At 52.0% G+C, this 26,434-nt stretch overlaps 12 protein-coding genes across 12 annotated transcripts; 7 read left to right on the top strand and 5 right to left on the bottom strand.

Moving 5' to 3' along the window:
* Positions 1–349: 349 nt before the first annotated feature.
* ASPSYDRAFT_1123972 (uncharacterized protein) lies at positions 350–2,348 on the bottom strand. Its single transcript, XM_040839947.1, has 5 exons — positions 1,790–2,348; positions 1,710–1,729; positions 1,628–1,664; positions 1,038–1,578; positions 350–985 (listed from the first exon to the last, which is right to left on the bottom strand). The coding sequence occupies exons 1-5, from the start codon at positions 1,929–1,931 to the stop codon at positions 565–567; spliced, it is 1,161 nt and encodes a 386-aa protein (XP_040700985.1). The 5' UTR covers positions 1,932–2,348; the 3' UTR covers positions 350–564.
* A 692-nt stretch (positions 2,349–3,040) lies between these two features.
* ASPSYDRAFT_47476 (uncharacterized protein) lies at positions 3,041–3,574 on the bottom strand. The gene has a single exon (XM_040847434.1). The coding sequence runs from the start codon at positions 3,476–3,478 to the stop codon at positions 3,251–3,253; it is 228 nt and encodes a 75-aa protein (XP_040700984.1). The 5' UTR covers positions 3,479–3,574; the 3' UTR covers positions 3,041–3,250.
* Positions 3,575–4,603: 1,029 nt separating this feature from the next.
* ASPSYDRAFT_47472 (alkene reductase) lies at positions 4,604–6,550 on the top strand. The gene is made up of 3 exons (XM_040847433.1): positions 4,604–5,313; positions 5,368–6,003; positions 6,056–6,550. Exons 1-3 carry the CDS (start codon positions 5,071–5,073, stop codon positions 6,410–6,412), a joined length of 1,236 nt encoding a protein of 411 aa, XP_040700983.1. The 5' UTR covers positions 4,604–5,070; the 3' UTR covers positions 6,413–6,550.
* A 90-nt stretch (positions 6,551–6,640) lies between these two features.
* Positions 6,641–8,920, top strand: ASPSYDRAFT_134130 (transcription factor domain-containing protein; the record flags this gene model as incomplete). Its single annotated transcript, XM_040840662.1, has 7 exons — positions 6,641–6,711; positions 6,759–6,782; positions 6,830–6,963; positions 7,015–7,397; positions 7,445–7,740; positions 7,783–8,217; positions 8,276–8,920. Exons 1-7 carry the CDS (start codon positions 6,682–6,684, stop codon positions 8,918–8,920), a joined length of 1,947 nt encoding a protein of 648 aa, XP_040700982.1. The 5' UTR covers positions 6,641–6,681.
* A 103-nt stretch (positions 8,921–9,023) lies between these two features.
* erg4A (c-24(28) sterol reductase) lies at positions 9,024–10,748 on the bottom strand (the record flags this gene model as incomplete). Its single annotated transcript, XM_040852490.1, has 5 exons — positions 9,024–9,035; positions 9,094–9,311; positions 9,421–9,779; positions 9,853–10,677; positions 10,723–10,748. 5 exons carry the CDS (start codon positions 10,746–10,748, stop codon positions 9,024–9,026), a joined length of 1,440 nt encoding a protein of 479 aa, XP_040700981.1.
* Positions 10,749–13,437: 2,689 nt separating this feature from the next.
* On the top strand, positions 13,438–14,839 carry ASPSYDRAFT_59560 (uncharacterized protein; the record flags this gene model as incomplete). Its single annotated transcript, XM_040849726.1, has 3 exons — positions 13,438–13,728; positions 13,820–14,323; positions 14,360–14,839. 3 exons carry the CDS (start codon positions 13,438–13,440, stop codon positions 14,837–14,839), a joined length of 1,275 nt encoding a protein of 424 aa, XP_040700980.1.
* ASPSYDRAFT_1123535 (uncharacterized protein) lies at positions 14,637–16,897 on the bottom strand. The gene is made up of 3 exons (XM_040839946.1): positions 15,837–16,897; positions 15,648–15,788; positions 14,637–15,596 (listed from the first exon to the last, which is right to left on the bottom strand). Exons 1-3 carry the CDS (start codon positions 16,458–16,460, stop codon positions 14,847–14,849), a joined length of 1,515 nt encoding a protein of 504 aa, XP_040700979.1. The 5' UTR covers positions 16,461–16,897; the 3' UTR covers positions 14,637–14,846.
* A 1,060-nt stretch (positions 16,898–17,957) lies between these two features.
* On the top strand, positions 17,958–19,672 carry ASPSYDRAFT_1181302 (uncharacterized protein; the record flags this gene model as incomplete). Its single annotated transcript, XM_040840369.1, has 5 exons — positions 17,958–18,562; positions 18,603–18,999; positions 19,020–19,207; positions 19,229–19,333; positions 19,511–19,672. Exons 1-5 carry the CDS (start codon positions 18,353–18,355, stop codon positions 19,670–19,672), a joined length of 1,062 nt encoding a protein of 353 aa, XP_040700978.1. The 5' UTR covers positions 17,958–18,352.
* Positions 19,673–21,264: 1,592 nt separating this feature from the next.
* On the top strand, positions 21,265–21,558 carry ASPSYDRAFT_155644 (uncharacterized protein; the record flags this gene model as incomplete). Its single annotated transcript, XM_040842476.1, has 1 exon — positions 21,265–21,558. The coding sequence occupies one exon, from the start codon at positions 21,265–21,267 to the stop codon at positions 21,556–21,558; it is 294 nt and encodes a 97-aa protein (XP_040700977.1).
* A 528-nt stretch (positions 21,559–22,086) lies between these two features.
* On the top strand, positions 22,087–22,617 carry ASPSYDRAFT_33300 (uncharacterized protein; the record flags this gene model as incomplete). Its single annotated transcript, XM_040845067.1, has 1 exon — positions 22,087–22,617. The coding sequence occupies one exon, from the start codon at positions 22,087–22,089 to the stop codon at positions 22,615–22,617; it is 531 nt and encodes a 176-aa protein (XP_040700976.1).
* Positions 22,618–23,818: 1,201 nt separating this feature from the next.
* Positions 23,819–24,586, top strand: ASPSYDRAFT_47466 (DASH complex subunit DAD1). The gene is made up of 4 exons (XM_040847432.1): positions 23,819–23,888; positions 23,960–24,057; positions 24,120–24,182; positions 24,265–24,586. Exons 2-4 carry the CDS (start codon positions 23,965–23,967, stop codon positions 24,418–24,420), a joined length of 312 nt encoding a protein of 103 aa, XP_040700975.1. The 5' UTR covers positions 23,819–23,888; positions 23,960–23,964; the 3' UTR covers positions 24,421–24,586.
* Positions 24,587–25,159: 573 nt separating this feature from the next.
* On the bottom strand, positions 25,160–26,114 carry ASPSYDRAFT_91456 (Rho4-like protein; the record flags this gene model as incomplete). The annotated part of the gene is made up of 3 exons (XM_040852489.1): positions 25,160–25,525; positions 25,576–25,779; positions 25,827–26,114. The coding sequence occupies 3 exons, from the start codon at positions 26,112–26,114 to the stop codon at positions 25,160–25,162; spliced, it is 858 nt and encodes a 285-aa protein (XP_040700974.1).
* Between the last annotated feature and the right edge of the window lie 320 nt (positions 26,115–26,434).

Raw genomic sequence — 26,434 nt, 5'->3', positions numbered from 1 at the left:
CCTTTACCGTGTAAGAATTTTACAGGCTGCACCCAGGGCAGTAGTTACTGGTCAATCTTCCAACGAGCCTCCCTGTCTAGTGCCGGCAGTAGTTCTCCACTGCTTAATTAATATGTATGTTCTTAAGTCAACATAACAGTCAGTCAACACAGCCCGGTAACAGTCTAGGTCAGTGCGCCTGAATCAACGGTCACTAGTCTATTTGGCGACCGACTGACTCGCGCGCGCGGCACAAGAGCGGCAGAAGGCCGGCGCTATATCCGGGTTGTATTCCCTGTCTGTGAACTAGCCGGGGGGCCTGACCAGGGTATTGAATCCGTTTAATATACTCCGTATTTCTCCAATAAACGGATAATCCGAGCTCGGAAGGTAACCGGTTCCTTGTAGGTAGTGGACGGGCATATGCCGACCCGGCCCTGGCAGTCTAGAGTGAAAGTACCTTGCATGGTCGAGGCCACAAGATGACAGAAGTCGGGCGTCTATTACTATATTCGTACCAAACTAACAAAAGAAAAAGAAGTACTATACTCTCCCTGATATCCATATCTTAGACTAACCCCACAATCAATACCCCCGCCCCTTCGAGCCCTTGGAGTACTCATTCTCACTACTCGGGCTCCCACTCCCACTCCCCCGCCCACGACCATCCCCCTCAACAACCTCAAAAGTCTGCTGCACATCAATCGTCTTATGAATCCCACCATGCGTAAAGTCCGTCTGGCTCCGGTCCACCGCACCCGCATACGAGATCAAATGGCTCTCATCCGAGTTAATCTCGTGCGGCTCCGGTTCGCGGCGCGACTGGTTCAGCGAGACCCCGGCTTTGCTTCCGCCGCCGCCCTTGACGCGGCTGAGCGGGACAGACGAGCTTTGGCCTTCGTAGTAGCCGTTGTTGGACTTGTAGCTGTGGTTGCGCACTTTGCTGATGACGATGTTGAGCGAGGGGAGGCATGCGCAGATGAGGCCCATGCCGCCTTCGGCATTTCTATCGCATCTTGTTAGTTGAACTCCTGAGTAGGTATATGAAAGTAACGCACCCTGAGAGAATAACGCAGATAAACACGATCGTCATATCCGGGGAACTGCCGTCGCGCAGAACAAGGACAAGTCTGTAGATACTAAACGCCGTGGCGAGGCCTCCTGCCGAGAGCATACCAATGACGCGCAGTTTCTTATTCCGCGACATCTGCAGCGACCACGTAAGGGGCAGCGGCAGGACCAGGATCAGGATATCCGAAACCATGCTTATAACGGAGTCGGCGATGAGTGCGGCCTGCTGGTCGAGACAGTTTGCGGTCGGGTCGAGGGTCCAGTATCCCGGGACGGGATCGCACATGCGGATTTTGACGATCTCGGCGACGGTGTAGTAGATTGTGAGGGCGGCGAGGAAGCCGTAGATGAAGTAGATTCTGCGCTTGTAGGGGGCGAAGATGCGGATCAGGATGGAGAGGAGGGCGATTTTGACGAGCAGGGCCATCGGGCAGTAGAGGACTGTTGCAATGTAGCAGAACTTGCGGAAGTATACTTGGTCTTCGGCTGAGACGTCCCAGTAGTGGTAGCCTCCGCCATAGTTACCGACTGATACTGTTAGCTTTTTTTCCTTTTTGTAGGAGAGGGCTGTACTCACCAACAATGGCAATGCCGCAGTATCCCATGAAGAGAAGCTGTGACGGTTAGCTTGGTTCAGAGATCGTGTTCAGTGTACTTGCCCATGCGAAAAAGCAGGTCCCTAGACAGTAGACAATTAGCATTCAACAATGATAAACAGATGCAGGCAGGCAAGACATACAGTCCTCGGCTCGAACCCATTGCCTATACCAGGCACGGATGCCAAAGCGCAGAAGCACAAAGACGCTGACAATTGGAATGCAGAGACATTGCGTGACAAGGTTGACGGTATTCAGCACATCAGTTCGGTCATTCGTGGACATGATGCGGACTCAATCCAGCATTATGGTGACGCCGCCAAAAAATCTATCTATCTCAGTGTAAAGAACGAACGACGAGGGGAGAATAATTAAAGAGTGGAGGCCCATATGTCCTCCGGAAAAACCGGCTGGTTCGCGAGTAATAAGGGACGGACATCCTGTAACGCGCTCGGGCTGCCAGATCTGCACTATTGATAATGAGTAACAACGGCTCCATCCAGGCCATGAAGATTGGGATTGTCTCTGGGGTTGGCATCCTGGTCAGGAGCGGGAACTGGGCAGGGGTTGCACTGGGCTCCCGGACTCTATCCACTCCTCCCAGGCTCATACAGCCGTGACAGGCGGCGTACCGAATTTCGAGAACTGATGATCGGCTGTCAGAGGGTTAAACTGGGCTCTCGCTGGCTAGCGACTGTCCGCCACTTTGCCGGCCCACTGGGCTGGCGCAGTCGAGAACGAGTCCTCCATCCTAGAACGGCAAAAAAGACGGCGCTGAGACGCCATGCTTCAAATAGAGTTTGCATGACAAAAGCAATTCCGTTCTTCAGGGAGATCCACAGAGCCAAGGTGAAGCACCACAAGTCCAGGATGTCAGGGGGCGCTGGCCGCTGGCTGCCAGGATAGCACTATCAGTTTGCCGCCCAGACTGCAATTCCCAGCAGCCTGGTCACCTCCGGCCAATGCACGCCTTTGGGCAAATCTCCGTCCATTTGCGACCAGGATCGTAAGTCGTAATCGCCCTGGCCAGTGCGCCTCCGATGCGGCGATTGGCGATTGGCGATTGGCGAACGAAGGGCGCAGAGAATCACAGAGACACAGACAAGGTGGGCGTCTTCCTTAACGGCCGCAGTGGAGACGACGACCCACGCCGGAAGCCTCCTCGTCATCCGTGTCGAAACAGGTTCCAGAACACAGAAAAGAGACTTTGCCGGCGTGCAGACGGCCTCTACCAGCCTGCAACCAGTGGGTCGTTTGTAGCCGAGGAGTCTGAAGGGAAAGTTGCAAATTACTGTGCTCATACTCGTTGTAGTAACCGGCCGACTATTAAAAAGGACGGAAAAAAATTCCACTGCCATCTCAATTCTCATATAATTCTCTCGCTTTCTATGATATGACACTCTCTCTTTCTATGACAATTCCAGCAGTTTATCTTTGCTAACAAAAGCCATCGCGTGCCAACTGTTAACAATCACATTCCTGCTTAATTGAGCTGGTGGGTTAGCAAGTTGACTCGAAGCGACCTTCAAAGCACATACAGTATCCACTTGACCATTAAGGGGCTATCGTCGAGGTGCACTACTACCGCAGTTGAGGTTACATAGCTATGGCATTTGATTATCGCGCTGCTCGAGTGGATCCGCATCAGGGCGCTCTGACAGATCGATCGACGAGGCATGAATGTTTCCCCGTCCCAGCAATGACAACCTGGCGACTTCTGAGTTACGGACGACACGGGCCAATTCCGCGGTCGGATATGCAGTGACGGAATGCAGCAGCAAGCAGAGTACTGCGATGGTGAATGTCAAGCGAGGCATTGAAGACCGGGTCATCGTGAAGGAGATCTCCAAGGAAGAGACGATGATGTTTTTCGGAATATGACACTTGATATAGAAAGAAAGGATCTTCCTGGCGGCAGTCGACGGCACGTTTATATCCTTTGCGCCGGACACTCCCACTGCCCTTCGTATTCAGCCCTCGTGTTCAAAAAGCAGCTGCTCTGTCACCTGCCGATTTCTGTTCAGGCGTGTAGATAATACGGGGCTCACTCATTAGCGCTCTTCGTATAGGCGCGAACAATCACGATCAGCCTGCGATAACGAACAGGCAGCCAGGGGCTGAAATCATGTGCCCCAGGTCGGCGTGCTAAACAAAGGGGGTAAATGGTTACTTTTTCTACTGCATCCACACTGGCCAGTGAGCTCCCTGGCTTGTATTCCGGGAGCTCCGTCGCCTTTACTGTGTCTTTCGGTCAACATGGGAAGAAGACAAGCGTCGGACATGTCTCACGCGGACCCGCGGTGTATTGGGCGAACCTGAGGCTTGGGTCGATGCACGATGGGACTCACGACCGGGTCATTGTGGGCTATAGAAAAGCGAAGATAGACTCGAGCGGCCATCCTGGGCATACAGATCTAGTATCCCATCAATTACTAGTCTCAGCTTGATAAAATTGGCGACTGGTCAGTCAATTAGATAACGCGAGCTTCAAACCCGCTGCGCAAGGGAGAGAAAATCGCCACAGCCAGAGGCGTATACATACAGTTAAGTTGCGGGTGGCTGAAGATACATGCATGATCGATCGAGTTGGTGAATTTCGTGCAGGATACAAATTGCGCAGCCTTGACAAGCTTCGGATGGATCATATTGCTTCAGTGTCCAGTTCTCGTCTGGGAAGGTCAAATAAATACAAATCCAGCACTCTCTTAGTCGCTGGCGATGACTAGCTCTGTGGATACTGGATCAGCACATGTGATCTATCGTCTTCGCGATAACCTGAATAGAATGACTATTTGTGGTGGGTGAAGACAAAGGCATCGACTTATTATATTTATAGGGCCGACCGCTGTAATTTTGCAGTTCGGGTAATACCGATGTTTCAGCAGAAGCTCGGCTGTCAAGGATTAATTGAGTTTTCACCATCGTTCTGCTGAAGATTACAGGAGTCGGCGATCCGTCGCAGATGTGTCTGTTACTTTGTTAGGGTTGCATAACTGTATAACTCCAACTGTATTGATTCTCCATCGCTCTTTAGTCTTCACATGTTGCTCTTGCAGGCCATGTCAGCGCACACGAATCAGTCCAACGCCCAGAGCCAGCCCGAGTCCTCGCCAGACACGGCCGGTCGCTAAGGCGGTCCGCGGGCAGCTAACGGGCGCTAGAATCCACCGCGCTCTTGTCGGCGTCTCTCACTGGGCCCCCAGCTGCTCCCAAGTGGCTGTCAAGACCCATTCAGGCCCATCCCACCCGTTTGAGAATGAGCCAGAGTCTGCGCCGCAGCGGTCGAAGAGGGGAAATGGAGGGTCATACTGGATCAGGAGAATCTGCCGCCGCACAAATAGAGAATGATGGGACGACCGATTCCCCCATGCTGTGAGACTGTGTGCCTCGGTACCAAACTCTCCCACTTCCAGCTCCTCCCAACATGGCGCATCAAGACTCGAAGCTTTTCCAGCCTCTGGCTATTGCCAATGGCAGAATCACACTTAAACACCGGGTCATTCATGCCCCAATGACCCGCAATCGCGGTGTGCCTCAGAGCCCCGTCAGCACCCCCGAGAAGCCCAACCGCGTCTGGTATCCCGGCGACCTAATTGTCGACTACTACCGCCAACGGGCTACCGATGGAGGACTAATCATCTCAGAGGGCATCCCGCCGTCGCTCGAGGTAAGTCCGGCTGCTGGTGGTTCCCGGCTTCATGTTGACAGCTCCGTCCGATAGAGCAATGGCATGCCCGGTGTCCCCGGCCTCTTCAACGCCCAGCAAACCGCCGGCTGGAAACGAGTCGTCGACGCCGTCCATGAGAAGGGAGGCTATATTTACGCTCAGCTCTGGCACGCAGGCCGTGCCACCATCCCCCAGATGAGCGGCTCACCCGCTGTCTCTGCCTCTGCTACCGTCTGGGACTCCCCGACTGAATGCTACTCGCACCCTCCCGTCGGCGCAACCGAGCAAGTCCCTTACTCCGCGCATCCCCCTATCGAGCTCACGGTCGAGCACATCAAGCGCACAATCGAGGACTACTGCCAGGCGGCCAAGGCGGCCATGGAAGCTGGGTTCGACGGGATCGAACTGCACGGCGGAAATGGATATCTCCCAGAGCAGTTCCTCAGCTCGAACATCAACAAGCGGACAGATGAGTACGGCGGCTCGCCTGAGAAACGGTGCCGCTTCGTCCTCGAGCTCATGGACCAGCTGGCCAAGACAGTCGGCGAGGAGAACCTGGCCATCCGTCTTTCACCGTTCGGTCTGTTCAATCAGACTCGCAGCGAGCAGCGTCTTGAGACTTGGTCGCACCTCTCCAAGGAGCTCAAGCGCACACACCCCAATCTCTCCTACGTGAGCTTCATTGAGCCGGTATGTCTGCCCATTCCCTGTCCCACCCCCGAACTCCGGCTAACAACACCAGCGCTACGAGCAAATCTTCAGCTACGAAGAAAAGGACGCCTTCCTAGGCAGCTGGGGCCTCACAAACGTCGAGCTGAGCAGCTTCCGCGAGATCTTTGGATCTACCCCCTTCTTCTCCGGCGGCGGCTGGAACCAGGAGAACTCATGGGGGGTCCTCGAGTCCGGCCAGTACGACGCTCTGCTGTATGGACGGTACTACACCAGCAACCCGGACCTAGTTGAGCGCCTGAGAACGGGTACTCCGTTTTCACCGTACGAGCGCAGCCGTTTCTACGGACCATTCGAGGATAACAAGATCTGCTACGTGGATTATCCTCCTGCGACGGGGCATACCAATATTAACATTGCTGTGGAGTAGATTATATCTCTTTGGACTTTAGAGTTATTAGACTATATTCCCACCATCGACCACTTTTAGCGCATCTGCTGTTGTATATGTAATTTCCGTAGATACTACCATCGTATGCGCATCTGTAGAATGTGCATAAACGGCATAAAGATATGTGCATGCTGATTCAGCAACTTCTACTGCACAAATTGGCTGAGCGCTTTCTTCAATTCTCTCCAAGTCAACCATCCTCAACATCAGATCGATTCTTATTGACGGGGAGGGCTTCATCGGCGAACATGTCCCGGAGCTCATTCCGCGTGCGAGCGGTATGTTTTCTGTATCTGTCGACTCTTCACAAACTGACCACCGATAGTGTGACAATTGCCGACTCCGAAAGGTACCGCGCAACGAAACAGCTAGGAAATCTACGCTAACGACTGTCAGATCAAATGCGACAAGTCGGTTCCATGCTCCAGTTGCAATGTGTTAGGCATTACATGTAGTGCTGGGGGTGCGACGCCGACTGCTACCGCCACTGCCACTGCCACCAGAACGCCACGACTCCAGAACGACGAGTAGTAAGTGCCATGGAAAACCGTACTGAATTTCCCTTTGTTAACTTTTGACAGCGAGCAGCGATTCCAGAGTATACAAGAACAGCTCAACTCTATCCAACAGACACTCCAGAACATCTCAAAGGGGTCACCGGCTGCAACTCCTCCAGCGCTGGCAGTATCCAGCCCGAGTCCAGCACGACAGACGGTGCCTCCGTTTGAAGGGCAGTCTTCGTTTCACCATGAAACCCTTGTTGCCCGAGACGCTGCGCTCTCGGCTGTGGTTGCGGCTCGTGGTGGGGAGTTGAACGACCAGGTCTCTTCTGCGCTGTCCTCGCTGAAGGATAGTCTCGACACGCATACGCCTGGACCAGCGCAGGGATCGTCCGAGGTATTCCGTACTCGAGAGCCATTGCTTCCGGTAGATCTTGTCGTCGCGGTGGTGAAAAAGGTCAAGAGTATGTACGTCATTTTTTCTTCTCTGGAACCCGGCTGATATTGGTAGTACAACCTCCGTTTTTCCTGGTCAGTCAGTCGTGGAAAGACACCCGGCAACTTGAATCGCTTTGTCAGTCGATCTATTTTCCGATTGTGCCGGTTCCGTCCGGGTCGACGACACTGCTGCATGGGTTGCTGTACTTTGTTATCCGGGACTACATTCACGAGGGAGATCCTGATCTTGCGCGGTACGATCTCAGCTCTAGCAAATCTTTCTGTGAGAGGAGCTTTTCAGCTGGTCTGAATAGTCCACAGATGCTAGCCGATCCAACGCTGGAGAAAGTGCAAGCATTATTAATCGGAGTAAGTCTGTCACTATCTATTAAGATTTGTCTAACCAGCCAGATCATCAAAGCGCAAGAAGAATTCGACATCCAGCGCTGCTGGACGTACCTTTCGATCGCATTCAATATGTGCCAAACCATGGGCATGCATCGAAACGCGACCTCTCTCTCCGATCCCTTCGCGCTGGCCGACTCCAAACGCCACGCGTTCTGGTCGCTGTACACCATTGACAAAAACGTATCGTTGAACATCGGCCTCACCTCGCACTTTCAAGACCACGACATCGACGCAAACCTATATACGCCGTCGGCCGACCACCGACAACACTCCTGGGACCTCATCAACCTCATCACCGTCGAGTTCGCCGCTATCCAAGGCAAGGTCTACGACCAGCTCTACTCCGTATCCGCAACAAGAACAAGCGAGGAGGAGAAATTACGCAGGATCCACGCACTCTCCGTGGATCTCATGGCTGTGCGGAACAAACTACTCGAAGTACCATCCCATCCCCGCCCATGGACGATATCTCGAAGTGCAATACTAACGGCAGTAGATCGACGTCAGCAAAGGCCTCTACGCAGACTCCCTGCACGGCATGACCGCGTGCGCCGACTTCATCGCCTACTCCGTCCTGACGGTGATATACCGCGCGCAAACACGCGCCGCAGATGCAATGGCCGTCTCATCGGAATGCTACGAAGCCGCGTCGATGGCACTGCACAGCCACCTCAAATGCATAACGTACTTCCGGGACCGCAAAGCGCACAAACAAGCCGAATATGTCAACTCGATTCTATTATACCCTTCCTTCACGCCCTTCATCATCGTCTTCACCCACGCAATCACAACTACCAACACCGCAGACCTCCACCTGCTCCAAGAAACCGTCAAGTCTCTCGAGCTGATAAAGGGCGTGTCCCGCGGCTCGTTGCACCTACACGCCATCTGCGCCTCCTTCGCCAGAGCCGCGCAGGTCCTCGTCGATTCCAGACAGACACTTACGGGGCTTGCGCAGCACCAGGATGGAAGTCTGATTATGCCTGCCGGGTCCGGGGCGGGGGATATTGCGCTGCCGGATGTGATCTGGCCGGATGATTTGTTTGATGATCGGGTTGATCAGGTTGATATTTCGATGTTTTTGAATGATTTTATTGGGACGGGGAGGTCGGCCGTGGAGATTCTGAGAGGGTTGAATTGATCTCAATACTATACTATACTATCAATCAATCCACATAATCCAATTAAATCAAACTTATCCATCTAACTTGTCCTCCGAATTATTCCACTTCCTAAACCACCCCTCAAAAAACATACTACATCATTAGTCTCACACAACCACTTAAATAGTAAAAGAAGAGGATAAAAACTCACCGGAATAAACAACCACGGCACCCTCTTCTCATACTCCTTCCAAGCATCCCCATACCTCTGACGACAGCGTTGAATATCCCTACGCGCACGGTGCACAATCATAACCGAGAAGAAGACCGAGTAGAACCACGGAAACGGCGAATCGAAGCCTGTAATCAGACCCCAGCTTATCGCGAAAAACCAGTCGCATGTGTAGTGGATTTTGCGGGCGATGCCGTCTACAACACCATTCAAGTTATGTTAGTCAAAGACATTGCGGTTCTCGATCAGGTGGATGGGTAGAGAAGAGAAAGAATAGAAAAGAAGGGAAGGAAGGAAAAAACATACACCACCCATCGCAAAGAATCAACGCCCCAGCATCCTCCCCCTGCGTAACCCTAATCGTCCTCGGATTCTTCACAGCCCGCCACGGCAACTGCGGAAACGTCGCACGGTCAACCTTCGCACCGCGCTCCTCGGCCCGGAATATGCTTTTCTGGCTGTTGCAGGTGTCCCAGATCCAGTAGAAGAAGAGGTAAGTCGCGGCCCAGGGGAGCAGGATTGCCGGGTGCTTGTTGCTCCAGTAGTAAGAGGAGGTTGAGGGGTCGTGGTAGGCGAGGTACAGGGTGCAGTGGCAGTAGGACATGGGCACGCCGGCGAGGTTCCAGAATATAAGCATGAAGCCCCATTTTTCGTAGTACATGTCCCTATTCGAGTCAAGGAAAACGTTGAATTAGTTGCTGTTTTCGGTTTAATATTTGGTGTAGGTAGATAACATACCATGTCGGAATAATCAAGTCCTCGCCCTTCGCACAGGCATTCGTATACAAGAAGTGCGCCATGAGGAGGAAACATACCTCGCCCGAGACGTACCCCAGTTCCTCGTACTGCTTGAGCGCCGTCGCAAGCGTCAACAGGAACAATATAAACCACGGGATCCGCACTTCGAAGAACATCTTCATATCGATCCACTTGAACAGGCGCGGGTTGAGCTCCGCGCCCATAAAGAAGTCATAGACATGCGAGCCCGTCATGCGGTGCTGGGCGCCGCGCGCGAGAGCCGAGATGTAGGCTATTATAGAGACGAGATACCCCGATGCAATGGCGACGGACATTATAGAGCCAAAGTCTGTTATGAGGGTTGTGAGGCGGAAGAGGCCCGTGAAGTGGAGGGCCAGGGCGAGGGCGATGGTAGCGAACCAGCTCCAGACGGCGGAGCAGTAGTAGGGGAGTTGAGCGCCGTTGAGGTGGGGGAGGGGTTTGCCGACGCGGTAGACGCCTGGGAAGTAGAGGTATGCGAAGCCTTCAAAGGTGAGGAATGACCAGTAGATGAACCAGGCTTTCTTGGTTGGGAATGCGTGGGTGTAGGCGAGGTCGACGAGGTGAGCGAGAAACTCGGTGATCGGCTGGTTGGGCGCAGGCAGGGGAGGTTTTCCATCGTAGAAGGTGGCGCCAATGTACATGTAGTACATTAGCAGGGGGAATCCGATCATAAGGGCAGATACACCCAGAGGGCCGCCGAATTCGAAGTGTGGTTTTTCAACCAGGGTGGCTGTCGTTTCGGGCTGCTTGGGGCCATTGGGGCGTCGGTTTCTGAGCTCGGAGCTTCTGTTGTCAGCTTGGACAGGAAACAAGATGAAGGGGGTTTACCTGGTGCCCGGAGTTGGAGAGGACATTTTGCAATGAATGGTACTCTATTTTCTGGCTGGCAAAGCAGATGCAGACGGAATTCATTTATATGCTGCTCTGTATAGATGCGGTCACCGTGCCCGCCGCGGAGTCCGCGGTCGGCTCGGATCCCACGGCCTACGCGCCTCGCTCCCTGTACGCATCTGCAATCGGAAATTATAAGGGGTAAGGGGTTATTCAAAGTATGAATGGAGAAATGAATATTAAAAAATGCAACAAACGGCAAATGCAACAAACGGCCAATAGGGGACATTCGAAGCATACAATCAATCGCTTGCACGTTGGTCACAGCATAATTGGCATCGGAACGTGAACCTGCCACTACTCGACTTTTCCGATAAGTAGTTGAGCGATAAATATAGCATAATCAGATCTCCCGGAAACACAGTGCCAAAACTGTTCTGGTATATATATATATATATATATAGATAAAGTTCGCAACCCCCAATTCGCTCCAGAATCAGGGAAATACTAGGAACCTATTGGTGCATACCAGGTCAAGGTTCATTTTCATTATCATAAAGTCATATCAAACCTAGAGCGCTAAGTCAATGCCGTAACCAATATCATCAGCCGCCTGCAGGGCACACATATACCACATGGAATCTGCCGCGTTTGGGTTTGCGCCTTGGTTTAGCAGATGCTGTAGCTAGATTTACTAGACAATTAAGGTATGCTCCAGCATGTCCAGATCAGAGAGCGGGGGCGAGCTCAAGTTCTTCTGGCTATATCAGCGGACGTAAGAATCACCTAGCAGTCAGCCCTGCGACTATTGGCCGCTGTGCTGCAAGAGGCTGCGGGGTTATTGGGCAGATATTAGGCTGCTAAGCATTGGGACGTCTTACACTGAGTATGGTACAAGAAAAGTATCGGTAGGCCCCCTGTTAATATACTCCGTATGGGGAATATAGCGCCCTTGTGTTGGGAATCAACAAGTACGTATAGATCCGGTTTATAGTGGAGACGTCCAGGAACATCTCCACCATAAGAGTTTTATTTTGCGTATCCTCAGGAACAAGTTTACCACAAAACAAGATAGCTCTGCTCGTTCCCTTCCTATCCTTGGCGAGTGACCGTTAGGTGACCCGCCTGGTGGTTGTTCAGGGCTATTTGCGTGACCTGTCACATATTTGCCGAAGACCACACACCACAATAATACAGCCACTACAATTACAGCGTCTACCTGGCACACAATTCTTCAAAGTATTCCATCGTTTATATTCGCATTCATATTCATTCATATTCATTCAATTCATCAATTCATACTAGCCCCGTTGCTGACAGCGGGATCCGCCCGGCGGACCAGGATCGCGTGTCACTAACAAACGCCACCCGCATCGCGTCATCGATTCGGACGAACCTATACAGCAAAGTAGTCTTAGCCAGCAGTCCTAACAACAAGAGTTGCGACAAATAAGGAATGAGAAACAAGCAATTCAGAGACCCGTCTTGAAATTTCGGCTTTGGGTATATTTTTTCCACAATGATGTTGCGGACCTATCATACAGCATCATATGCTTGTCGTGCTCTGAGGTAGAGCACGGGGGAAGAGTAGCAGGTGATTCTTACCGATTCGCAGGCAGGATATGAATATCCCTGTTATGTTAATCAATTGAAGCCGTGCTGAGCTTTTTCATCGCCATTTGATGATTGCGCTCTGCAAGCTGTTGAGCTTGAAGGAAGGGATGAAGACGGTCGGAAGCTCAAGTCGCGCTTTATAAACGGCCGGATGTGGGTCAACCAGGGCTGGCCCTACTTGCCCTGTTGGGTCTCTTAGTCAGGATGAAGTCATCGTGCTTGGGCCTTTGCTTTGAGTTTTCAAAAGGTACACTGCTTCATAATTAATAATATGTATGCCAATTCATAATTCATCTCGAGGTAGTTCCAGTTCCTCTCTTCAAGCATACTGTACTTGGTCAGTCAGCCGCTTGTACCACTCTCGAGCCTACAATAGCCCGATCCAAACCACTTTGCGCTTAGCCTGCCTGTATCCAGTGTAACCAATGGAAGCGCGCTGGCGGCTCTCACCAGGGCCAAGGCCATAGCAGGGGCTATGTTGGTCTATCTGACATCAATCGTATCCTTTGCAGTTTTTCTATCTTTGTAAGGCTTTCTTTCCGTTAATACTGAAGCTGAACAGCACCAGCAATGCCCTTAGACCATGGAATCACGTTCATGTTCTCCACGCATGCCATTCCTAGCAACCCATATAATTGTGACTTGTGAGACAACGTAGCTGTACGAATCCGACGTGACTGCAGAGCCCTGAATCCCGATGAAGGATCGAAAAAGCCAAGAAATTCTTTCTCTAGGCGAGATCAGCAGTGGAAACCCTAGTGTCACTGCCATGCCTCTACATATGTACTCTCATTGATCCCGAACACGAAATGTGGATAGCCAGCTTGGGGCTAAATCTGCACCCCCGGTCCGCCAGACGAGTTTCCTAAAAGGGAATTTCCGGTGCCCAATAGTTAATGCACGAACACTGTGACCCCGCGAGTTGCGGCGCTGTTAGGCGCCCAGGTCTCTGTAGTCCGTAGCCTGAGTCTGACGCCAGGAGGGCGATGTCAAGGTACCGAGCAGGGAGAGTAATTTGTTAGACGCGGTAGCATTGCTATGAAAAGCCTCGCCCTCCTTTTTTTCCTACACAAATTCAGTCCATTTCTATACATAACCATGTATCCCATCGCATGGAAACTCCTCCTTAGCCTTCTCTTTCTCACCTGCACTATCTGGTACGCCAAAACACACTTCTACCGTGATCCCGGCAGCGCGTTCTTTGATCCTGCACGCGCATACGAGCAGCGATACTCCCTGACCCGGAAGGCAAAAGTACAGCGGTTCATCGAGTCTCGATCCTCGACAGCCAACAACACACCAGACAGTCATGCAGAGAACGGCAGTAAGGGCGCAGCACTCTGCGTGGGTATTTCGTCCGTGAAGAGGACAGAGGAACAGTACCTGGAAGTACGTATATAACCTACTATAACTACCAGTCCCCTTCTTCCCTAGCCCCTGGCCCATAGTTACCTAGCATGCTAAAGTACTACTTATCCAGACAACAATAGCAAGCCTCCTCACCGGCCTCACGCCCCCAGAACGCGCCGACCTGCACCTCACAGCCCTAATCGCCGAACCAGACGCCACCACCCATCCAGCCTGGAACACCCCATGGCTGCACCAAGCCCTCGACGACTTCTACACCTACAATACAACGGCAAAACAAACCGCCCACCTCACCTCCCTTAAAAACGAAGGCCGCTACTCCGAAAAGGGCGTCTTCGACTACACACACGTACTATCCCGCTGCTACGAGTCTGGAGCTCCATACATCGGCATGTTCGAAGACGACATCCTCCTCGCAGACGGCTGGCTGGTTCGCACGTTACAGGGACTACGCGTGCTCGAATCCAAAACAGCCGGAAACCCGAATAGCTGGCTATTCATGCGACTGTTCAACCAGGAGCGTTCAACGGGGTGGGCGAGTCACCAGATTGGCGGGAATAATGAGTTCTGGATTATCCCCGGGGTCGGACTCGGTATTATAACTATCGCAGCGGTCGCAGGGGCTGTGACCCGACGACTGCGACAGCGGCAGTGGCAGCGCACAAAAAAGAAAGCAAAGGCATTGCAGCCGGATATCAGCCCCAGTACGCTATTCGTGCTGGTCTGCGTCCTCAACCCTGCGCTCGTGCTCCTGTTTTTCCAGTGCGGCAAGGCGTCTGTCCTTCCGCCTGCGCCGGGGGTGTTTGAAGAGTCCTTTGGATGTTGCTCGCAGGCGATGGTGTTCCCGCGGGCCCAGGCGCCTTTGGTTATGGAGTATTTGCGTGAAAGGGGCCAGGGCCAGATTGACTTGATGCTGGATCGGTTGGCAGAGGAGACGGCGTTGGCGAGGTTTGCGCTTTATCCGGTGCTGGTGCAGCATATAGGTGTTGATTCTGCAAGAAAGACAGAGAGGAACGAGGCGCAGGCGATTTGGAGCATGGCCTATGAAGATCTGGATGAGGGTGTGCTGGCACGGACGCATTCTAGGTTGGTTGATGGGTACTATGGTCGTGATGGTATCAATACTAGGTAATTTTACTTCATATTAAGTGTCTAAGAGGAGGCCAGTGTAAATTCATAAAGTCCGGCGCACCCTGGAACCCAGTATCTGTGATCTTACGAATAATCCTCTGGCACCAGGCATACTCCTTCTCGAATCCCGGGCGAGCGTGGTAGAATTGATTCGCGAGCCACAGCCGCACGAACAAGACCTGCACCCCGAAAGCGTTCATCCCTGGACTGAAGCAATACTTGACAGACTGGCAGATCATTACAGCAGAGGAACTCGCCAGATCGATGATATCCCTGTACGACCGCGTGAATAGGGATGCGGAGGGCTGTCCAGGAACCACGCGCTCGTCCAGAAGGCAGCAGAGTCTCTCGATGGCCATATAAGTCATTAGCTGCGTGGCCCAGTGCAGTGAATAGACCTGCGCCACGGGGAACGATTCGAAGCAAAAGGCATCATCGAAGAAAAGATCTTCCGTCTCGTCACTCTCATGCTCTTCAAATTCGTCCGTATTCCATAGATCAGGAAAGCCCATCCAAGAGCGCAGAGCAGAGTATTGAATATTCAATTCGCCCTCCATGCGCACACACTCCTGCAGAAGACGATGACCTGCAGTTCGTTTATCCCGGCATCTGTCTTGTTCCAAATGACGAATCTCTGCCATTAACGACGTACAGCTGACCAGGAAATCGAGACCCTGGTCGAATAGAGTGCGCCTTTTCGGCCGCCACGCAGGGTTGGGAACGTAGGCAGATTTCCGATGGACTACCGCTTCAGCGATCTAGCTTGTTAGCAACGTAATGGGTACTCTTTTCCACGTTCTTCTACCTACTATTACCATCTGCATATGGCGATACAGTTCATCGTCGTCCAACGCCGAGTCTGAGCCATCACGCCCATGTCGTAATAGCGCTCTACAACCCTGGACATGCGCACTCCAGCCAGCCATACCATGTTGCGAGGGTTGGACAACCTTCCCGAGTCAGTCCAGGCAAGCATATAAAATCAAGTACAAACTTACTTCGTATGTTTGCAAGGCAGCAGTCACGTAGAGCATATCCTGTGTCGTGGTGGAACGCTCGATGCACCCGCGAAGACATTGAACCGCCCTAGCATAACTCTCAACCCCTTCCCGGTAAAGCATTCTATCCTGCCAGGAAGACCCCACATAGACGGCACATAGCGCTGTGATTGCATAGTCCAGCATCGGTGAATCACCTAGCCTGAACGGGAGCGCACCAGTAAAGTCTCCCCCGACCCTCTGGTGCGGATTCGAGACAGAAGGCAAATAGGCGTCGAGGAAAACCGACACCAGCTGGCACCGAAGAGCGGGAGTGTAATCTATGCACTGGGGCAATGGTGATTTTGACCTTTGTCCCGAAATAGACATGTCCGAGCAAGACCGGGAACCTTGAGCGAACTGTTCACATGCTGTGGCGTCTGTGCGCTTTTTCTTTGTCTTCTGGCCAGCCTTGGTCCTTTTTGTCCGCTGGCGTGTGTTATTCGATTTGCTGGTTTTCTCCTCTGTCTCCTGAGTACCGTCATCCTGGCGCTTTTGACGCATATACTCGTGCATCACATGGCGCTTAACTTGGGTGAGATTGCTTCGGCTATTATTCGAACTATCAATGAATTTCCACGGCATTATTGGCGGCGTTCTCGTTCTCGAACTCGTTTCTTGTCTGCTATGTCGTATTCTCAATAAAGCCACGCAATTCGGTAATCACCTCGAATTGTGGAGCCTGTGGACCGTGTCTAGCAGGTGGTGGGAGTTCTTAAGTCCTTAAGTTATATCTGGACCGGCAGCCAGGGGAGGTTGAAGAAGGAGATTTGGCTGAATCGAAGTCAACCTTGCGCATCTCCACTGGTATCTGATGGGCTAACGCTGCCAGGTTTAGTTCCACAGCCAGGTAAGCCACTGTAGTAATCTTGTATGGCGGCCATTACCGCTGCACAGCCGGGGAATGATTTTTGTGGGTCAAGACGGCCCCGAGGGACACCAGTTTCCTAAAAAGGAAGTTCTTGGCTCTGATTGAGTGGAGTTCCATGCATTCTCGGCGGGCTCAAGCTCCTAATCACGATTCAAGGACAGACCCTGAAGGCTATTTCAGAGAGATTGACGTCCTAGACAGTCCGTTATTGGTGGTCCGAGATAACACAGCAGATTGTGCCATGAGGTGCTAAAAGCCATTCTGCACCACAAAAGATGAATATGAGGACGAAGTAGCCGCCACTCAAGCCTTCTACTGTGTGTTTCGAGCCCGCCGGCTGCGACATCAACTGCCTAAAAGGGAAACTGGCCTCTGTACACGCCCGACCCAGCACAGCCCCAGCTCTAAGCCCGAATACACCAGCGCTTATCTCTTCTCATTGGTTCCGAAGAGCAAATATGCGGTTAATATCAGGATTTGTGGGTTAACGAGCTTGCCCGTTATGCTCAGATCCAGAAAACAATCCCTGTAACTCCATCTCAAAGGTTTCTCCCATAATTTTGGCCTTCTTGTAGCCAAGACGTAGGGTCAGAGGCCGCGTCGGAAGTTTCTGTAACATAGCCAGGTCATGCCTATGGTTGAGACCGATACAAGTATGGTAATACTTGCAATGAATGTCAGGGCCCTTCTTTCGGTCAGCGTACATTGGGATGAGGCTCGGTGAAGGAGTAGATACCTGAAAATGTCAGAATCGACGGCGCATTTCCGGGTTGGCCTCGACTTGGCGAAACGTAGCCCAAGCAGATTCCTCCTACAGTTTCCAGAAAAGCAGAAACATCCATAGAGTAAAGCGGTAGTAACGGCAATGATGGATAGGGCGATGCCGCGGATTACTGGCCATGTATCTTCCCTGATCGCATCGTTCTCTGTAAGGACATCGACGGGCTGCTTGAGCTGCTGGTATTGCGTGGCGTTGTATATGCACAACGTGATAGAGCTCAGACACATACCAAAAACTTGGATTGTCTTCTGCTGAGATAGAGTGCTATATAATATCGCCAGCTTATATAAAAGCCCAAGCGTCATGAGACTAAAGAAATTGGAAACGCTCCTGGGAAGCCAATGGGACAGCTTCGGGATCAAGCCAATGGTATACGAAAGCAAAAATAACCCTTTGCATACTGTCAGAGCACTGCCACTGCAGAGCTGGAGCACTCACGTTTGTAGTGTAATGATCGAAGCGGAGAGATATGAAGGCCGTCCCGGTCCACCGAGTTGCGTCGGTAAAGCATCTTCTCAACAATAAATCGGAGCACCTGGCGCTTGTAGAAACTGTCAGGGACCTGGAGCTGTTCCTGTCGGTGACAGGTTGGGATCGATCACCCGTCCCGTCCCGCCCAATCCAATCACTTCCCGATAGGTCTGCAGCATCCCTGCAAGCCAAGCCAAGGATGAGACCGAACTCACCACTGCCTTATGGAGGACTGTGGGAGCTCGCCTGTACCTCCTGGTCTCTCGTCTATCAAGCATAACTGAGCCTCGAGACTGGACTTCGGGTCCTGACAAACGAGGGACCCTCGAGATCCTGTGGTCATGTCTTGCGACAATGGCCCTCTGCGTGTGGACAGCAGTGCATCTCAATATCCCGCTTGTTCACAGTTTCTGGCCGTCATTGTCCGAAGGCCTGAGACTCATGTTTCTTGCTATAGTTCTCCCCGAATTCATCCTCACGAGTGCCTGGGAAGGACGAAGGCGGGCCAGTGCTCTTTTTACTGAGCTGCAACCATGGACGGGATTTTTGAGAAGTTATATGAATGTGAGTTGTACTTCGTAGCAGACTTTATGAGCACCGGTAGCTGGTAACGGAACCGAAGACAGGCCAGCATACTGTGACAACAACCGGCATGAGAGCTTGTCACGAAGCGCTGACCGTGACGCTTCACTCGCTGCCCCGCCACCCCATTCAGGCTGCTCAGAGCATACGCTACATTCCAAATCAAAGACCTTCGCGACAAAGGTCACGATGTCCCATCATGGTCGTTCGAGCACGCGGGCTTTGCATTATGGCTGGTTTCGCAATTGCAACAAGCTATACTGACGAATCCAACCAACAACGGACTCTCCGTCGTACCCTTCTGCCACAGGAAATCTCGTTTCTTGCTGGAACTAGACACCTGCCTATCATCGATGTCCAGGAGATTGCAGAACGGAGCAAGGCAGATGTGTTTGCTAAAAGTGCTGTCGTTGGCCAATGTATCTGGCTTACGCTCCAGGTATTGAGACGACCGCGCCAGAAGTGACCAGTGACGCCAATGCATACTGCGGTCCATGTAGGCTGCGCAATGATCATCTACGCGGTTTGGATGCGAAAGCCGTCCAACTTGTGCAGTACATTGTTGTCCGAGGAGAGAGCATGGGCTACATCGGAGCGCTCTTCAATTTCCGCGACATCAGTCGAAAGGTATTCCGTGATTAAATGCAGCGGTACGAAGAGGACGACATGGTGTATTGGAAGCAGCGCCTAACTGAGTCATCTCGAGAAGCCTCCGGTTTCAGACCACCTCCCGTTCACCCAATTCTTAGGTCTGTACGCGAGCTCCTAGACGGATACCAGACGCCTCGGTCAAACATACCATCGGACGAGAAAATCAGAATCTTACATGCAATCGTGGGAGACGCCACCAGACGCCTTCAACCCCTAGAAAGCAAAAGCTGTGACGACTTCTGATCCATCTTGCTCGGGAACTTGAACTCACCCAGACAGGGCAGCCAGGACATAACTATACGAGTCTGGGGCGGCTGGAGAACAGACGTCGGACACAAACCAAGCGTCTCAAAAGCCGTGCACGCACTCTTCGGCGTCCTCTACGGCGGTTTCCACCTGCTGGCATGGGCCTCGTTCATCTCCTCCGCCGTAGATTGCTGACTGCTGACTCTGGCGGGGTTCAGCGCTGTGTCTTGTCTCCGTCCCACTGTGGGGGGCGCTATGGATCCTGTGGTGGACAGCTGCACGGTCTCGTCATAGGGCGCTCTACCTCATCAGCAATGGGGATCTGGATATCGCTGCCGCACCGCTTTTCTTTGTCATTCTGATGATGTATACCCTGGCCAGGTGTTATTTTCTGATTGAGGCGCTTATCAGCCTGAGGCTTTTGCCTGCGACGGCATATCGGACGGTGAAGTGGGCCTCGTTGTTGCCTCATGTTTCGTAACAACCAAAATAGAACTTCCGTCAGCATTAATGTCGGTTTATGAGGTCACCCAACCCTTTGTCAAGTACGCCGTACACCGGGGATTAAAAATAAAAGGACCTGCCGGAAACAGCGTTGAATCGTTGACTCGTGACTGAGATAATGAGAGGTGTATAAAAGAGATAAATATGTGCATAACAGCCTTAGTCATTCAGAATGCATAACTTGACTAAAAATAGCAAAGTGCGGTTCGCTACGGGCCTCCAACGGTCGGGGGGCTCCGGTTACAGCCAACTCGGTACCTCCCAATTATTCATCGGTTCCAAATCTCTGAATCAACGAAATAATGGATAGAGGTGGTGTTTATCATGGTTCGTAAGCCCTGGCCACTGGATCATCCGATGGTGTTACGCGTTGTTGGAGAAAGAGGCAAACTTGACGTTTGGGGAGCAGGATCATCGTCTTGAGTGAGCCTATAGGGCTGTGAAGAAGTTGACTATCGGAGAATGTCTGTGTGGGCTGGCTTGGTGAGTAATAAAGCGTGAGAAATGGGAATAAGAATAGAAAGAGTATCTTGCCTCTCTCTCCTTGCGGCATGGAGGGCGGGCAGGGAATGTCGCTGGATGGCGAGCTCCAGGGTCCTGTCTGCAGTGCGCGATTGGAGGAGCTGCACGGTGTGCATAGATTTGCTTGTTATTGATCCCACTGATCTTCCAGCGCTAACACCGTCCTGGACAGGCAGTCCCCTTTGGGCGGTGGTCCCAGTGGGAAGACGACGAACTTTGAGGGCGCCACTTTGCAGATGGCACACCTGATCCCATCTTGTGCCCCCGCATAGGCCTCTGGGGACAACTGACTCTCGAGTTTCCAGTCCCTCTCTCTTACAGAGAGGGTGGCTATGACGCTGTGGCAGAAGACCAGTGATAAAGCCCAAGCCCCTTCCTCCTCAGCCCGTAGACTGAAAACTGAACACAACATCCAGTGTCGCAAATTAATTCGTTCAATCCATCGTCCCCTGTCGGTCGACACCCGAACCAGAATATAACCAATTCCAAACAAAGTGATTGGCGCTACTGCAGTCCAGCCCTTCATCGACCAATATCTTTCCTTCTTTGTTTCCCCAACTCCCTGATTCCTTTGGCGCTCCCCTTTCCTGCAAGTATTAAATTGCTTTCCGGTCTCCGTCTCCGTCTTGATTTCTCTCTCTCTCGGTCCTTTCTGCCTCCAAGTCGCTTTGGCGTGTACCCTGTACAAGTCTCGTGACCCGCCATCCGACTGATGCCTCCATCCACCACCACCACCACAACCATCACATAGCAGAAGAAGAATGCTCGAGATGCCCTCGAAATTCATTGAAATCCTCGACGTCCACGATGCCACCCCGCGCATCTCCGACTCAGACGTGCGCCTCGAAGACGTCCTCGCTGACCACGAGGCCTTTGTCTCGCGGGCAGACTCGTCGACCCTCAACTCCAACTCCTCCAAGATCAGCCTCGACAGGGAACGCGTGGACCGTGCTTCAACCTCCCCGTCCCCGTCCCCGACAAGCCCAACTTCGCCCGCGCAGCGGTGGAAGAGACTGAGCAATATCCTCACTGCTACGAAGCGGCCGTTGGTTTGACACTGCGGCCATTGGAACAAGGAAAACAAAAGAAAAGACCAACTAAGGTTCGACCATCTGCTATCATCCCGCGCAGCACTCGATACTCTTTGCTTCAGCCTGGCGCTGCTAGCTACTTCACCTTCTTTCCGACTGCGCTGCGCGACACCAGGTTACGACGAATCACGATGAATGATTATGAAGACAGCTAAGAGGCTTGCTTGTTTGCGAATCCTTACCGACCACCTACCACTCACCTCGCTACCATCCAAGCAGTTGATTTCTGCTTACCCTTCCGCCCTGTTCCGTTCCCTTGATACCCCCGTCCACGTTGTATTGCATAGATTGTGTATCGCTGTTTTAGCTGTCCATGTTTTATTTATGGAGGGGTACCTGCCTAAGTACCTACCCACCTGTGTACAGAAGCGTTGCGTGCATAGTTCGAATTACAATCCGTGTGAAAAACGAGAACAAGAACGTCACCGCCGCATTATGTTTGCGGTGAGATGAGATGAAACGAGACTACAGCTTCCCAAACCAGACCGGACCATGCTTGAAAGTGCCTACCCTACCCTACCTTACCCTATCCGTATCAAACATTCCAGCGTAGAGTATACAGCGACACCTAGCTGTGCGACGCGGCTACAGGCCCAGTGTAACCTTTCAGGCATACTACACTCAACGCTGGGACTGAAAGCTCATCATTCGCACAGCACCGGCGCGTTGTGCTATCATCCTGACCCATCGCATGCAGTCGCCGCAGTCCCAACAGTCTCGGTCTCAGTCTCAGTTTCAGTCTCACCGCATTCCCTTGCGGATGGTCTCGCTTCGCTCGGCCAAGGAACACAACCGAGGAACTTGCCCATCATGATGCCGACAAACGAGCACGACACGAGCAAACAAGAACAAACCAAGCCATGTCCTCCACCTCCTTTCTCAAGACCCAGCGAGTCCAGAGTTCAATGCGACGACTGGACAAGACGACAAGTGGTCGGTCACTGGTCAGTGGCCACCACGACGATGGACACCTGTTCGAGCCCAGCCTGTGGAGAAACTGGAGCCACTGGAGACCGTTACTGAAACCTTGAAAACCGGGCATCGCACTGGGAGCAGTCCCAGTTGTTGGCTTGTGAGTCGCGACTCGCCGAAGTTGAGTACTACGAAGTATCCGTAGCGTCTCGTCAGTCATCGGTCGTCGGAGGTAAACCGCCAAAGTCAGAGATTTAGTGATCGGCAGGTCCCGCAGTGTTCTCTCCACAAGGACCACAAGGACCACAACCAATAACCCTCGGCAATCAGATGTCGAAGAAATCGAAAAGCCATGCATTATTCTACCCACTCAAATGTTCCGCAGGACCGCAATCCCAAATGCCGCGTATGACTGTTCGTCGCTCTGCGTAGATCATGCCCAATAGAGGCATGAAACGCACACACCGTAGGAACCAAACCAGGGAACAAACAGGGGCGCAACGCGGAGAATTCGGACTGAACCATGGTTATGCCGTTGCTAAACAGACGAGTCTCGTCGCTTCGTTTCAATAATAGCACGAGTACTGCGGATTTCGGACCCGGCGATTGGGATACGCTCGGCAACTTGTTATCACTTATCACATGTGCAATCGAGATCGCCCAGTAAGACTCGTTTTAGCAGTTCGATAGTCGAGGCCGTAGCGGCGGCCGCGTAGCCTGAGCCTTAGAAGAGGGGTCGTGCGAAATTTTCGAAGCCACAGTCGAATCCTGATTTGGTGGTTGACTTCCCCGCAATCAGAGCTTAGGGAGATTTCCTTGCTCTGCAGAGTGCAAATCGGAGTGCAGACCTGCAGTTCACTCGTTAACATTACTGCTCCAGCTCCGGATATTTGAGACCTGAGTCCTCTGACTTGCTGTCTTGACTCCTGTGGTCTCAGGCGGTCAGACCTCGAGCTTCCGGTCTGCGCTTGATTCAGATAATCTGACTTGCGGCGGCAAATTCGCCAAGTCGCAGGTTGTGAGTTTGTGAACAATAGCACAGTCCAAGAATAGAAACGCCCCCATCTTCAAATTCCATCCAGAAGAAGGAATCCATGGTTCCAGCGTTCCAATAATTTCAGCATACCAGTGGGTGCCTGGGTGCCTGAAGGAAACAGAGGAACAAGCAGGCGGTGACAAACTGCCGCAATTGCTATAGACTAAGCTCCTTTTGGCAGGGCATCAGCCCCGCACCAGCCACAGAAACATCCCACTTGGAACGCGTCAAGCTGTAGCAGAGTAAGCAGGCTAGCAGCAGGTGAACAGGGCACCCACTAGCGATATCCCGATTAGATCAGATCAGATCAGATCAGATCAATATCGGTAAACCAAACAAACACATAGTAAGCCTCCTCGCGGCGTTGCGAGTCTCACTCGCAATGTCAATATCGGGTAAACACTAACCCAACAGAAGCCAAAATGTCCTTCTCAACACCAGGCCCAAAAACAAGGTCCACCTCGCCGACGGTCTTCGAGCAGCAGCGCGAAGAACTCGTGCGCGAGATTGCCGTGGTGAATTACCTGCCTACCTCTCTGGCTATATACTTACCTGGCCATCTATCTAACTAATACAGGGCATGGAACAAGTCCTCCAAAACATCAACCGGCTGAATCGGAATCTGGAGAGTATTATCTCGGTATGTCCATCCGTAAACTCCATATATCCAATCAAATCAAACCATCATCACCGGAAAAGGGAGTTTTTAGCTGACAAACCAGGTTGGTAACGAATTCGGCTCTGTTGAGGCGTTATGGTCGCAGTTCGAGAACTTCATGGGCCGGCCGCAGGAGGAGGTTGAGCAGGCTCACGGCAGCAGTGGTGGTAATCGGCCGAAGGAGGAGCAGGGCGAGGATGAGACTGAAATTCATCAATAATGATATTTTTTTACGTTGATACCTACGGAAACAAGATGGCATGATACGAAACGAAACGGCTTGTTTATTTACTATTTACTCACTGGAGTTCGGTCCTGTACATACATAGAATTATTGCATCGAAGTCATATTGTTTCTATCGTCTACTCATACTGCCAATGTTGATGGTTTTCTTTCTTTTCTTTCTTTTCTTTTTTGCGTTAAGTACATACATGGTACCAGATAGTAGCAGTAGCGTAAAGGCTTCCGTATGCGCCCAATAACACCTATCCCATGCATGCTAAGGAGTGGCCTTCGGACCGATTTCATGGCAGGCGTCGTAATAAACAGGTCAAGTGGAAACAAATCAAAATCATCGCCAAGGGGAACAACAGGGGAAGAAAAAAAAGGGTAAACATGAATATTGTTGGACCGCTGTCAATGTATTTGGTCATCAAAGTATTGAAGCAAAAAAGGAAACCAATGGATCAAAAGGATCAAACAGCCGCCCTAATCCAACAGGCCAGACAGACCCTGGCGGCGTTGGGAAGAAACATAGAAAACATGGACAAGTATTGAAACCCGGTATGGCCAGCAAGCATACCTCTATTCAACATGCGCTAACAGAACTGGCGAGAACAGTGCAAAGTGCAAAACGCAAAGCAGCCAGGCTTTGTACTCAGTATAACATAATCAGAGCTGCTGGATACGCAGCAATGAGGAATGGGAAGACGAGAAGCAGGGTGTGAGTGGGTGTGTTTTACAAGATCTTGCAGCTGCGCTTCTTGATCTTCTTGCGGCCACCACCACTACCACCATTATTGGACTTGCTAGGTTTCCCAGAAGACGACGGGACGTGAGTGTCCCAGTTCTGCTCTTCGACGGACACTACAGTGTCCACTGCCAGCTGGAAGACAGAGTCCACGCCGCGCATCTCTTTGCTGCTGCACTCTACGTAAGATGCGTTCATCCTACCCGCCACGGCCTGGCCTTGCTCTGGCGTTATAGGCGTCAGACCTTGCGTTTTCAGAAGCTCAATGCATGTTCTCTTGTTGCGCAAGTCGGATTTCAGCCCAACGAGGATGATCGGAGTCGTAGGGCAGAAATGCAGTACCTCAGGATACCACTGTCTTCGTTAGATGGTCCGGCGTGAAAAAAAAGGGTTTGGTGACCTACCTTATCCATAACATTTTCAAGGGATGCAGGACAATCAATGGCGAAGCAAACAAACAATAAGTCGGTCTCGGGGTATGAAAGGGGGCGTAGTCTATCGTATTCCTCCTGGCCAGCAGTATCCCAGAGCGCCAACTCCACGGTCTTCCCCGAACGTCGGTGGAGGGTTTGCGTGATATAGTTTTCAAATACCGTGGGGACGTATTTCTGACTTGTCAGCATCGTAGATATCACACCCAGATAACGATACTCACCTCTGGAAAGTAGCCTTGCGAGTAACTGATCAACAGACATGTTTTCCCGCATCCTCCGTCTCCCACCACAACAAACTTCTTGGAATAGGCCGGGGGCTGGGTAATATTCGTTGCTTCTGATACCCTCCCGCTAGACATGCTGTTATCTGTACTGACTGTGCCGTTGCTGACTCTGACACTCTGGCTGCGCATCCGGCTGTGCCTTGGGGCAGTCGAGGGCGGAGGAGTGACGAGGGAATGGCGGCGCGAAGCCGCATAATATTGGTCGTCGTACATCGGCCCAGACATGACGGGGTATTATTTCTGGAATGTGCCAGCCGGAAAAGGGTCTTGTTCCAATATTCGGAGACAGCACGATGGAAGTATTGTCCGAGGCTCCACAGGGGGCACGTTCGCTGCAACTGGGTGCGAGTCTGCGACGATGATCGTATCGAAAGATGGGGAGAGAACCGTTCTGTGTTGGAAGCTGGAGGGTTGTAAAGGTGAGATTGCAATGTCGACTCGAGTTCAAGACAAAGAAGCAAAGGGATAGATCAAGATGCTTTGGCCTGGCCTGAGCAATGGCGACAAGAGTGAGGCTGGTGAAACCCAGATGTTTACGGGCGGGC

The sequence above is a fragment of the Aspergillus sydowii genome, assembly GCF_001890705.1.
Source record: "Aspergillus sydowii CBS 593.65 unplaced genomic scaffold ASPSYscaffold_8, whole genome shotgun sequence".
NCBI lineage: Eukaryota > Fungi > Ascomycota > Eurotiomycetes > Eurotiales > Aspergillaceae > Aspergillus > Aspergillus sydowii.
Note: the sequence above shows the minus strand (reverse complement) of the source record. Positions and strands in the feature narration are given on the sequence as shown.

What these genes read in the sequence shown, in the direction of transcription:
- ASPSYDRAFT_47466 (XM_040847432.1), top strand. Translation starts at nt 23,965, where the DNA reads ATGTCCTTCTCAACACCAGGCCCAAAAACAAGGTCCACCTCGCCGACG. An exon ending in TCGTGCGCGAGATTGCCGTG is followed by an intron (nt 24,058 to 24,119) that starts GTGAATTACCTG and finishes TAACTAATACAG; the next exon opens with GGCATGGAACAAGTCCTCCA. An exon ending in ATCTGGAGAGTATTATCTCG is followed by an intron (nt 24,183 to 24,264) that starts GTATGTCCATCC and finishes CTGACAAACCAG; the next exon opens with GTTGGTAACGAATTCGGCTC.
- ASPSYDRAFT_1123972 (XM_040839947.1), bottom strand. Translation starts at nt 1,931, where the DNA reads ATGTCCACGAATGACCGAACTGATGTGCTGAATACCGTCAACCTTGTC. An exon ending in ATGGGTTCGAGCCGAGGACT is followed by an intron (nt 1,730 to 1,789) that starts GTATGTCTTGCC and finishes TCTACTGTCTAG; the next exon opens with GGACCTGCTTTTTCGCATGG. An exon ending in CTGCGGCATTGCCATTGTTG is followed by an intron (nt 1,579 to 1,627) that starts GTGAGTACAGCC and finishes TAACAGTATCAG; the next exon opens with TCGGTAACTATGGCGGAGGC.
- ASPSYDRAFT_47472 (XM_040847433.1), top strand. Translation starts at nt 5,071, where the DNA reads ATGGCGCATCAAGACTCGAAGCTTTTCCAGCCTCTGGCTATTGCCAAT. An exon ending in GCATCCCGCCGTCGCTCGAG is followed by an intron (nt 5,314 to 5,367) that starts GTAAGTCCGGCT and finishes TCCGTCCGATAG; the next exon opens with AGCAATGGCATGCCCGGTGT. An exon ending in ACGTGAGCTTCATTGAGCCG is followed by an intron (nt 6,004 to 6,055) that starts GTATGTCTGCCC and finishes TAACAACACCAG; the next exon opens with CGCTACGAGCAAATCTTCAG.
- ASPSYDRAFT_47476 (XM_040847434.1), bottom strand. Translation starts at nt 3,478, where the DNA reads ATGACCCGGTCTTCAATGCCTCGCTTGACATTCACCATCGCAGTACTC.
- ASPSYDRAFT_1123535 (XM_040839946.1), bottom strand. Translation starts at nt 16,460, where the DNA reads ATGCCGTGGAAATTCATTGATAGTTCGAATAATAGCCGAAGCAATCTC. An exon ending in CTGCCTTGCAAACATACGAA is followed by an intron (nt 15,789 to 15,836) that starts GTAAGTTTGTAC and finishes TGACTCGGGAAG; the next exon opens with GTTGTCCAACCCTCGCAACA. An exon ending in GCCATATGCAGATGGTAATA is followed by an intron (nt 15,597 to 15,647) that starts GTAGGTAGAAGA and finishes CTAACAAGCTAG; the next exon opens with ATCGCTGAAGCGGTAGTCCA.